Here is a 12,259-nt window from a genome sequence, read left to right on the forward strand (position 1 = left end):
GGTGAATGCTCTTGGGCTGAGGGGGCTCCTTTTGTTGCATGCTATTGCATCCTTAGACATGTTCCTAGCTACTGCTTATCATCACTGTATGGGGCAACACTGCCCAACCTCCTCCGCAAGTTTTGACAAATGAGTCTGTATTCTAAATGACCGCTGATTCTGGCTGCCGCGTCTCCAGGCGCGGCAAAGAGCTCAAGGGTTATCTGACAAGGGGATTCCTGAGTTCTTAGCTTTTCCTCTACAGCAACAGTTTCACATTAGCAAAACTTCACAAGTAAAAGGTGGTAATTAAGGGGAAAATCTTCATCTTTCCCTTTCTAAATTTTTTGTATTCAAGGATCATATGAATAGGTCAGATTAAAATTGCTGCAATTTTTCACTATGCTATCTTCTCATCTTTAACCTTTCTTCTAAACTGATGTTGACTTTTACCTCTGTCCTAACCAGCTGATGCTCTGACTACACAAAAGAAGATGATGCTGAAATGACTTCCTTATACATAATGGTAATGCTATAGATTCTAAAAGCACATGAAAATATCAGTTGAAAAGGATTTTTTCAACTGAGATTCTATTCTAAAGACAGGCTTCACCTGTGAACTACAATATTCCTAATATTTTACTGTAATGAAAAAAACCCATAAGGTTAAGGGATGCTATTTTCATTCACCTATATTATACTCTGGAATGATATGATAAAAATAACAAATCATAACAACAACATTAACAATAAAAGCCAATATTTATATAGAGCTTTACGGTTTGTAAAGTATTTTACAGACATTATCTCATTTGGCTTTCACAATAACCCTGGGAAGGAGGTGCTATTGTTACCTCCGTTTAATAGATGAGAAAACTGAGGCAAACAGAAGTGAAGTGACTGGTTTGGGGTCACACAGCTATTAAGTATCTGAGGCTGGATCTGAATTTAAGTCTTCCTGACTTGCCCAATGGTATCTACTGCATCACCTTGCTGCCTCCAACAATTAGCGTGCACAAAGAGGTCTTCCAAATTCCTTCTGAATTCTAATTTTATGTTCCATAATACAATATTCAAAATAAAATACTGATTTGATTATTTGATGCTGGAAGTTAAAATTAGTATTAGAAAGAATTTGGAAGACCTTTCATACATATGATTAGGGGGAAAAATTTTAAAGCAATTAAATTTTTCATATTTGTTTTCCTTATCACTTTCCTATTACATAGTATATTTGTTTTACATAAGATATCATGTGTATTGATAATGGTTACTAATTAGATCCAAATGCTGCAAAATAAAACACAAGTAAAATATCAGTTTCATCTAAGACAATGTTTTTTGGAAGAAATTTCAAAAGTTTTTCTGTTGCTCCTCCAAAAAGGTTAAACTAAAAAAACCTCCTTTTTAAGAATCTTAAAAGAAGACATAAAACTTCCTTAAACTTTGAGTATGCTTCCTAATCCAGTAGCGTGGATTGATATACTGTTGCACTTTCTTTTAAAAGCATCAATCATAAACTCTTGGTGATTTTTTAAAAAGCAGCAATTTGTTCTCATTTAGAATCCTGATTCCAAAGACAAGATCTTTGAAAGAGGAGAACTGAAACCCAAACATGAAAACTGTGAGCCACTCACAGTAATGACTACGGGCTTCATTAAGAATTCTAAAAATATTTCCCTACTAGTTCCCTACTCTTTGCAATGTTAAAATAACATTTCTATTGATCTATTTCCTAAAACAAAAGAACAAGTCTACTATTGAAGTGATAAGTTAATCTTTATAAATCCTTCTTTACCATTAATAGGTGTAATCTGCTTTTCTAGATGAATATTTTCTTTGTCTCCTTGTTCTTCTGACTCATAGAACTGCAGGCTTGACATTTCTGACCAGTTAGTACATTTTTCTACAGTAGGCTGCTGGCAAGTTCTGCTACTTCTGGATTTTACAGCCTATAAGAAAAGATGAATCGTCAGAGACTGCCAGATGAAATAACTGATTAAGACTATTTTACCTTCACAGACTGTATTTTAAAGCATATTAGCCTTTAAAAGAACTTTTAATGGAGAGAAAGACACAAAAATTACTTAGGATAACAAGATTATACATGTAGAGATGGAAAAGACCTTAAATCATCTAGTCCTACCTCCCACATTTTACAAATGAGAAAACTGAGTCCCTGAAAGGTAAATGACTCTCCCAAGGTCACACAGTATGGAGTTGGGCAAGGTTCTGAATACAGGTCCTTTCATGAAATAATCAGTGCTCTTCCCACATCTCCAGATTTCTTCAAGTAAGCAAAGAGAAAGCCACCTTACTCAAAGCTCATTTAGTAAGATCTGAACTTTCCAAGGATGCAATGAATTTATAGGTATGTTTAAGAAGGGTTGATGGGAATTTTCAGAGTCTATGTGATTTGCCTGCTATACATATTGCCTTTATGAAAGCACAAACTGTACTCAATAGCAGAAAGCCGATGGGGACAACGGTTTTGTTTTTTTTTATTTCATTTCTGGCAGAGTTAAGGAAGGCCACAAAGTTAGGCAAAGGCAAACAACTGTATATAAGTAGGAAGGGAGAAAAAAAAAGCAGAGACAGAAATGAAAATGAAAATGTACTTATTTCCCTTTAAAAGGCAGAAACTTCAAAAATCACCCAGATACATAATTTGTCACATGTGAAATACAAATCATAAAGTGCAAAAATTTGCTTCTTTACTGGATGGCGATGTCTAACCCAGTTTTAAAGTAAAAGGAAGAGCACGTCAGCAGGCGGAGTCTTATCTTTGAATTTCTGCTTATTTCATGTATATGCATTAAAACGCTGTCTAAAAGTTTATTTTGAGCTATTGACATGTATTGGATTCACTGATTTATACATGTTATTTATTGAGCCCCTACTATGGGCAGAGCTCTTTTGTAGGTGATGAGGGAAACAAAATGCTTAGGAAAAAACATGATTCTTGAACTCACTGAGATTACCACCTAGAGTATAAAGAGACATAACGATATTATGCAATGATATATTATAAGAGCATTATACAGGTGCAAAAAAAAATGCAATGTGAGATTAGAAAGAGAAGGTCCTTAAGGATAAGGGCATTAGTAAGTGAACTCCGACCCACTGTAACAAACTTGGGGGTCAGTAAATGAATAGTAAATGTGGGGGGGAAAGGATATCTTTTCCATTCACTTGTACTTTTCTCATAATGCAGAAAGTTTCCTGAGCACTTCTTTGGGGTATATTATGGGCGTATTGTAGTTGGCTTTTCAATACCAGAACAAACCATCACCACACCACGTCACCCGTGTTTACCCAGTTTTCTGAACTGTTCTCATACCTCTCTAGATGTTCTTATGCTATGTCTTCTACCAGAAGGTGGAGGTGGTCCAAGCACCTTGGATCCAAATGCAATGTGAGAGACATCTTGATTCCTACTGTTTCGTGCACTGCCTGAGCCTCTGTTAATAAACTGATCTGCTGGGGGTTTTTGGGAAAAAATTGAAGAGATTAATCAGCAAATAAGAATGATCAATTCTACATTACTCAATATTTTAGTGTTTTAATAACTTAAATTGTATATACTGAAAATAATTTACATGAAAACTATTTCCTATCAAACTGGTGTGCAGTTTCTCTATAATTATCTTTTCACAAGAAGCCAAATTCTAAATTCCCTTAATATAAATCCCAGTTTGAAATTACCAAAAATCTTTTGAGTCTTAGAAGGTTCACAGCGAAAACAAATTATACTCATCAAAATTACAAGACACTTAAGAAAAATAGAAGACAATAATATGAGACATTATAAAGCTACACTGCTGAAAAAGTACTAAAAAGAGTGTTATGAATTCAGAGGGAAATAAGATGTGAGCTAGGAAAATCTGTTCTGAAAAAACTTTGTGACAGAGCTAAGACTTGGTTGGGACTTAAAGGCTATCAAAAGTCTGTACAGTCTGCATGTGGGGTGGAGCAGGCATAACAAAGCATGAAACCTACTTTAATGGATCCATTATTTTGCTGGTGCAAGAACTCGTGCCACTGACACTTTGCACATCTCCCACGCCCTGCTACTTGTCCTTAGTCTTTCCATAAATCCCGAACAGAGGACGGGGGCAGCACAAAAGCAGACACTATTCCCTTCATTCTCCCCCTGGCCCTATACCTCACTTTCTGGGCGGTGAAACAGCAGCTTCTCTCCTGCTGCTCCTTCTGGACCTCCCTCAGCACTTGGGCTTCTTGCCCTGAATAGCCAAATACTTCTGCGGCCTGCTCCCCCTGGGATACTCCTCAACAAGGCCTGCCTCCTTCTCTCATTGGGGAGTTCCTCTTGATGCTTCTGTTTTGTGGAAGGGCCCTAGTTGGCCTGCCTTTACTGTTCTTCTGTCTTTTCTCAGACTTTTGGGACTTCAAAACCATGCTCTCTTTTTCATACCTCCTCATATCTTCCTCACTTTCCTCTCCACTGGTTTCCAGCTTCCTTTAATATGCTATCTTCCCCCATTAGAATATTAGCTTCTTCAAGGCAGAGACTGTCTTTTTTTGTATCCTCCTCAAAGCACAATGCCTGGCACTTGAAAACCTTCCAACCTCCTCCTGTCCTGTCCCCTCTCTTCCTTTCCTTTCCCTTCCCTCTTCTCCTTCCCTGTTTTCTTCCCTCCTTCATCTATCCCTTTATTATCTCAGGAATGTCCATGTACCACTTGGGCTAGCCATCCATTGTTTCTCATTCTCTCAGCACAATGAGCTTAGATCTTTCTCTGATTAAACAGGTCTTGTTAATTTCTTAACAAGTCAGTGCTGATAACATGCTAAAGCCTATGCATACCACATATCTTTTTGAGGACAATCTTTCATTTAAAAAAAATTAAAAATCATTTTGATTTTTATGAGACTGTGGTATCTCATGACTTGTAATTACAAACCATCACTGGAAAAACTTTAACATTAAAAAGATAAACTTTGGAAGAAGCAAGGTGCTTGTGATCCTCAAAGCTCTAGGAAATATCCTAAGTGTGATCTAGAATGCACTTCTCCTTATGTTTAATTTTGGGGCTAAGACCTACGTCCTGATGAACTGATTCAACAGACTTCTCATCTAACTGCACGCCACTAGCTAGGCAATATTAAGTTTTCATACCAGGACAAAACACCCTTTACTCACATTTGCACGTTTTTGCTAACAGTTTCAGGGGTAAGGAACCTGTGGCCTCAAGGCCACATGTGGCCTTTTAGGTCCTTTGGTACGTTCTTTTCATGGAATCCGAGTTTTACAGAACAAATCCTTTTATTAATGGGGTTTGTTCTGCGAAGTTTGGATTTAGGCAAGGGGCCACACTTGAGGACTTAGAGGGCCGCATGTGACCTTGAGGCTGCAGGTTCCTCACCTCAGATTTAGACCAAGGTACAGTTGTTTTTCAAGTTGCAATAACAGCTTCTTAATACTAAATAAAACATTCACCTTCAGTACTTATTAAATTCATATAATTCCTTTCCAAATGCATTCATCTATCATTTTCTTTTCTAGCTTAAAGACATCTTGATATAAAAATCAATCATTAAAAATTAAGAAAATAATCACATTCTAAAGTTTTACATATACAGCAAATAATTCACTCATAACCCAAAAAATAATGATCATTGTAAGCTTGGATAATAACCTCTAGGGTAAAAAGGAAACATCCTTAAAACCAGGGTCTACAATCCCAAATTCACATTGTAAAGGCATAATAACTTCAATACATACTATTCTGGGTACAATTTCACAATTTTCATAATCAACTGTCAGAAAATTAAGCATACAAATTGCTTCTATATTATAAACAAACTCAAGTCATCCCCCACTTTGGCTATGAATGTTTGTGTTGGAAAGGAGAGGATATCAGTTTCTCAGTAAACCAAGTCACTATTTTAAATTTTACAAGGATATTTTTTGTTCCTTATGTACTTACATCCCCTTCTTTCAAAAGTTGCTAAGATTTTATGACCTTGCCAAGGCTGAAGATCCAAAGGACCCAGGGTAAGTTTCCAAATATCTTTATGGATGAGAACTGACAAGTTCTTTGGAAGTGTTCCCAAAAATCTATTATTATCATCATCATTATTATTAATTTTAAAGCAAAGCATACCTAAGCAAATACTTAAGACATTTTAAACTATAACAACTAAAGAATCTAATAATGATCATTTAGATTCAATTTCACAGTGTTCAGATTAAAAAAGGAGTTAATTTTCTAATGACACAGTTATATCCCGATAGGTATCATTTTTCAAATTAACATCATTTCTTCCACCATGGTTCCCCAAAAATCACAATGCAAGAAATTATAAGCATACTATTAATATAAAACAATACCATGAATTTTAAAATACACACAACAGTTTTTGCCAGTCATTAATTTAGTTGAATGCAATTCTGGATTATACTATACTCAAAAAACTCATTTAATCCACTTATCAATTTTGACATTCTATACTAGTTACAAATATAGAGTAATTATGACCCAGTTACACATACAGTTACAAAGGCAGCTGAAAGTACTAACATTCAGGACATATATTAACCATACTGTGAATTATAATTTTTCCCAATTTGTCAAAATAAATTTAAAAGATTTTGAGTTGAAGATATGTGGTCTATCAGACATCTCTAGTGACCTCAGTATGGCTTAACAATGATAGAAAGGTTACACTTATAATTCTGATTCTTCTAGCATATAAATACTTCATCTTAATGACAAATCTAAGTATATTTAAGTATATCACAGTCTGCTTTACGCATAGAGGGTCAAGAGAAAAACACATTTCACCTTAAATGAGGCTATAGTACAATTCTGTTTAGGACAAATAAATCAAATCAAGTTTGGATTTACAGTTACAAATGGCACCATATAAAACCTCAAGTTTTCCAAGGGCCGTTCACTGCTCCCACTTCGAATTATAGGCTCCACCACTGGCAGTGAATCTCCTTGCCAAAGACTAATGTGGCAGTTTTGTATTTTCAAATCTCCATTTCAAGGTATATGTTTAGCTCTCCCGAAATACAGCTATTGTAAAAACAACCTTTTTTACATAGAAATCATGAATGTATAGTCCTCACATAAAAGTTAGAATATACTCTTTTATTGATGCTTCAGGGACAGAGTGTTAGAATTTAGATGCCTATACTCAATTCCATGCTGCAAATATATTTTTATAAATAACAAATTCACTTGGTAAATGTTGTAAACAGATAGAATCCTGTGAACTTTAAATTGTCCTCATGATTTTAGCTATTTTTCCATATCAATGAGAGTATCTCAATCACTGAAACAAAATTCAGAGATCATAAGAAATCCCAAATCTAATTCTAACCATCATTTCTTCAAATATTATTCACAAATTTACAGGCATAGAATTCTTCCCACAGTTCTTTAATCTCATGGAGATCCAAAATCTCCTCAAACTTCTTTCTCTTCCTATGGACTCTGATAAAAGCTTTGCAAAGTTCAAAATTATAGCTCTCTTTCCACACTCTGATTCCATAGTTCACTTACCTTCACTACTTCAACTATTCCTCACATTTTTCTATTTCCAGTCCTATCCTAATCTATTTACAAAACTGTTTTTCTTCATTCCACTGAACCCCTTTGCAAATCAGCACAAGTTTCTTATGAAATACCAGTAAACTGCAAAATGTTTACTGTTCCTTGTTAAAAAGAGAAACTTCTATGAGTTTGGGAAATAACATCATCTCCCCAGAAAAAGCAAGCCTAGGTCAAAGAAACAATTATGAGGTTGTGGAAACAGAGACTGTCCTCAGCCTTCATTTTACTCAACAACTGGATAAGTCCACTGATTCTATCTTGAAGGACCCCTTCACTATCTCAAGAGATCTCTGGCCTTACCAGAACAAACATGACTTATCCAATTCCAGAGACCTCAAAATTTGGGCACAACTTTTCCAAATGGGGTTCTTCAGAGCTTACAGATATATAGCCTATTCCAACTCCCGTTAGGGACTTTGGTTCTAATTTAGCCAGACAACTAAGTTCTGTGAAATCATTCACACAAAAAACACAATGGCAAGGTAAAACCTTTATCTAAAATTAAATTTGCTTATTCTCAAGCTATTTGATTCCTGATTTAAACAAGCCTCTTCCTTTCAAACGTGGAAGGAAGATTTAGTAGCAGGTGGTTCTTAGGTAGCAGATAAATTTAAAAACTGCTGACTGTAAAACTATTTGTTTGTTTCCTCCACTTTTGTACTTCACTGGATAAAACCTTTAAATTGGCTTCAGTTTTGTTTACTCTCCAGTCAGTGAAATCACCCTTTTCCCTTGCACTAAAACAATAAATCTGTCACCCTCCAGGGAATGGAGAAAGTGATACAGAAGTGTGCTGTCTGTGTGAAAAAAAAGTCTTAGGGACTGAAACCCCCCAAATCTACCAGGATATTTACAAAAACATTTAAACTACATTTCCACCATGATTTCCAGAAATGCTTTATAAACAGATTTCTTGTCAGTTCAAAAATGAATTCTCTAATTTTTCAATGATATAAATTGCTGTAAAGGGGGAAGGATCTCTTTCTTCTTATCTTTCTGTCTCTCTATCTCTCTCTGCATTCCCAACTCTACTAGCATAAGTGACACAAAGATGAGATTATATCTTTTTTAAAGTTTTAAAACATTCTGTAGAAAAAGGTTCCTGCTCTTTTCCTGCTTATTCTTAAAACTTGTTTCCCACCAAAAGTTCACTCAAAGGGTGAGCAGTGATCACTATTTATTTGGAAAGTGAGTTTAGCATAAGAATTGTAGTAATTACAGATATCAGGGAGAACTGACTTGAGAATGAAGTTGCAAGGTGAACCTAAGCACAAGCAGTATTTCAAAATCAAAAAATCCTCTCCAGGGTCAAGAATGTTGTATTTTGGCTTTTAATATAGTCCACAGTTTTGTTGTGGTTTTTTTTGTTTGTTTGTTTTTGTTGTTTTTTAAAAACAGAGTTTAACCAGACCAGAGTCCTCAGATCAGGAGTAGATTTGACAAAGAATAATTTGGTTTCCAAATCAACAGGCAATTGCCACAAACCGTAATTATCATTATAGACCTGAAAGACAGAATTTGAAGGAATCCATAATAGATCATTGATTATTGAAGGCAGAATGGGATGTCAGATAGGGATCTTTTTTTTTTTTTGTTATGCAACGGGGTTAAGTGACTTGCCCAGGGTCACACAGCTAGTAAGTGCTAGTGTAGGCAACACAGCACAGTTACTATAAATGACTACAGATAGACAAGTTGCTTGCTTATTTGCCTTCAGGAAACAAGGCGAATGGGAGGAGGCCTCTGATTGAGAGATGAAGCTTTCAGCCAAAGCCCTTGCTTTAAAATCCTAATCACTCTGCTTCTCAGGGTATCCGTGTAGCTACTTTGTTGGTCACCCCAGAGTCCAATGATTTATGTCTAATAGATTATTCAGGCACAAGAGACAGACAGACAGACAGACAGACAATACAGACAAGTACACAGATCTGTATGTGATTTCCAGCCATGACTGAAACTTTTCCGGTAACTTGATTTTTTCCTGCTCATAAATCTCCCTAGGTAAAATCTACCTTGTAGGTGCCAGAAGGCTACTAGGTAGGAAAACTCAATCTTGATCCAACTTCGTTTGTCTCCTCTGGGTTGTCAGTAATTGAGACAGAAATTATATGAGGGCACAATATAGGTAGTGCTGTCAATCACCAAATCAATGACACAGAGATAGAAACTGCAGTTCTATCGCCCTCAGAGCACAGGCTACACAGAACATTTACCAATCTGTCAGTGAGTTTAGAGCATCAGTTTCAGCAACTTTCTATAGAATATGAATACATAAGCAGGATGGGTACAAAGGAACCATACAGAATGAAGGAGGAGAAGATAAAGGGCTTACATGTGAGGAAACAAGAGAAGGGGAAGATAAGGATGTCTGCATCAGGAAGGTCAAGAAGCTAGCTGTTCCAAACTGGACCTGAAGTTTCTGTCCCAAGCCTGATTCTGCAGACTTCAGCAAGATGTGACCTGCTTGCTTTGAGCAGTTCAATGCATTAACATAAAGAAGCAGTCGGCAGTCTGCTTATTCTTTCTTCAGGTTTTCAACGAAAAGGCCCTTGGATATGGGGCACAGGCATTTTCATAAAGATTTGCAAGAGAGAAAGCAGGCATATGGGGTTGATAACTGCTGACACCTTTTCAACTGGTTCTTTTATTAGTGCTAAAAGCATCCTGAGTTGCAACTCATATTTTGCATTAAAAATGTGCACTGTTTTCAACAATCCCAAACTGTTCTTTGGCACACACACAAAAGTTTCTTGAACGTCAATAGTCTCCCTATGATACTATGTGCTTTTGATTCATGGAATACATTGCAGATGACGCAAAAGGCAAAGGCCACACACGTGGAAGGCGTAAGTAAGTTGTAGCACATTTCTGTCAATTTAATTAAAAAAAATTTTTACACATGAAAGGCATGATCAGGAAAAGGAGGAGGCTTATTGTGAAATACGGACTGGTAGCCCAAAGGCTGGACAAAATGTAAAAGGCTAAGAGGAAGGCCTCTAATGCATAAGAGCAATCCTCTAGAAAAAATTAATGATGAGAAGCAGGGAGGAATTACAGAGGATGAGGAGTGGACAGGTTAGGCTCTGTACTGATCACACTGATAAGGACACAAAAATCCACATCTGTGCCCTTTTCTAGTATTTTAGAACCTGCCCTCTTTTTCAGCTACTTTGAAGATCTAACAATGAGGACTCTTTAAAACTCTGTCACTTCCTGAATGTATCTGGTCAAGCCAATGCCTTCTCCAAAGTTATCGTTTTAAAGCACCATTAACATTTTCCAACAAATTACACTGGGTGTGGAGTCAGACACCGATTCTACTCAGCCACATGAACAAAAAGGAGAATTACTGGGGTATGCAGGAAGGGGAAAAGAAGAGAGCAGAGATATGGGCAGGGTAGAAAAGAAGAGCTGTGCTCAGAGGAGAAATATTAGACTTGAGAGAAAGGAAACTAGAAATCCAGCTAGGGCTAGTTCTTTCCCTGGAGAATTCATCCAAGAAAGGCACGCCGAAGTGAAGAGACTGAGGATGTCCAGCAGCACATGCTTGGTCATCTGTGCAGTAGTGGAAGAGGGAGAGGCCAAAGAATGAAGAGGGAAACCAGAGGGAGCGATGGAGAATATAAAAGAAAGGCTGATAAACCAAAAGGTAAAGAGGGAAAAAGCCTAAATAAAAACCTAGCTCATAACTCAGTAAAGCAGTAGAGAAAGTCATAAAAACAAAAGGAAGAATGAACAAAATCTCAAAGAGAAACCAGAGCACACTGAAAATGTATTATAAAGGAAAATTTACCACAATTACTTGATAAAATATATAAGCCTCAGAATTCTCCAGAAATCATAGAAAATTAGTTAAGAAAATGCAGAATGGTTCAAAAAGGAAAGAAAATTTTTTCAAAGATCAAATAAATTTAGGTTGGAAATCAGAGCTCTCCATACAGAATTAAAAGATGCAAATAGCAATGTAATAAGTATAACAATAATAAAGTAATAATAATTTATTAAGCTCCTACTATGTGCTAGGAACTGCACTATACACTTTACAAATAAGATCTCACTTGATCCTCACAACAACCCTAGGAAGTAGGTGCTATTATTATCCCCATTTTACAGATAAGGAAACTAAAGCAAACCGGATCAGACGACTTGCCCATGGTAACACAAAAAAGTAATCTGGTAACACAAATCTGGCCTGAGACGCTTACCAGCCATGGTCTACTAGTACAGGGCTTGATGCCTTGTAAGAAACATACTTAACCATACTGCCTAAAATGTTGGATAATGTAAATATTTGACAAGTATTGTAATAATGTAAACATAAGGACAAATGGACATTTTTTTTGAGTGTTTCTGTTTTATATGAAAATGATTTCTCAATTGAAAAAAAAAAAGCTTGTAAGTGTCTGAGGCCACATTAGAACTCAGGTCTTCCTCATTCCAGGCTCAATACTTTATCCACTCCACCACCTAGCTTCCTAGAAGTAGGAAAAATTAATATGAGATATAGAACTTTCCCAAAAAAGTAGATTCTCAAATCTGAAAATGAACATATTAAAAAACAGGAAAATTTGGTAGAAAAGGCAACAATGTTCTTTTAAAAATCCATGAATTCTGTATTGGCCAAAGCTACTGACCTTCAAGATGGCACTTAAAGATATGCTTCAAACATTACAGATCTCCAAGAAGAACATGAC

General features: G+C 36.2%; 1 protein-coding gene across 1 annotated transcript in view; it reads right to left on the reverse strand.

The window, feature by feature from the left end:
* Positions 1–12,259, reverse strand: part of CFAP20DC (CFAP20 domain containing) — a 204,478-nt gene that overhangs the window by 104,963 nt on the left and 87,256 nt on the right. Inside the window, 2 exon segments of the mRNA XM_078152116.1 lie at positions 1,778–1,931; positions 3,320–3,459. Coding sequence (XP_078008242.1) covers positions 1,778–1,931; positions 3,320–3,459 — 294 coding nt within the window.

This window comes from Phascolarctos cinereus, unplaced genomic scaffold (genome assembly GCF_003287225.1).
Source record: "Phascolarctos cinereus isolate Bilbo 61053 unplaced genomic scaffold, phaCin_HiC Scaffold_4;HRSCAF=312, whole genome shotgun sequence".
NCBI classification, from domain to species: Eukaryota; Metazoa; Chordata; class Mammalia; order Diprotodontia; family Phascolarctidae; genus Phascolarctos; species Phascolarctos cinereus.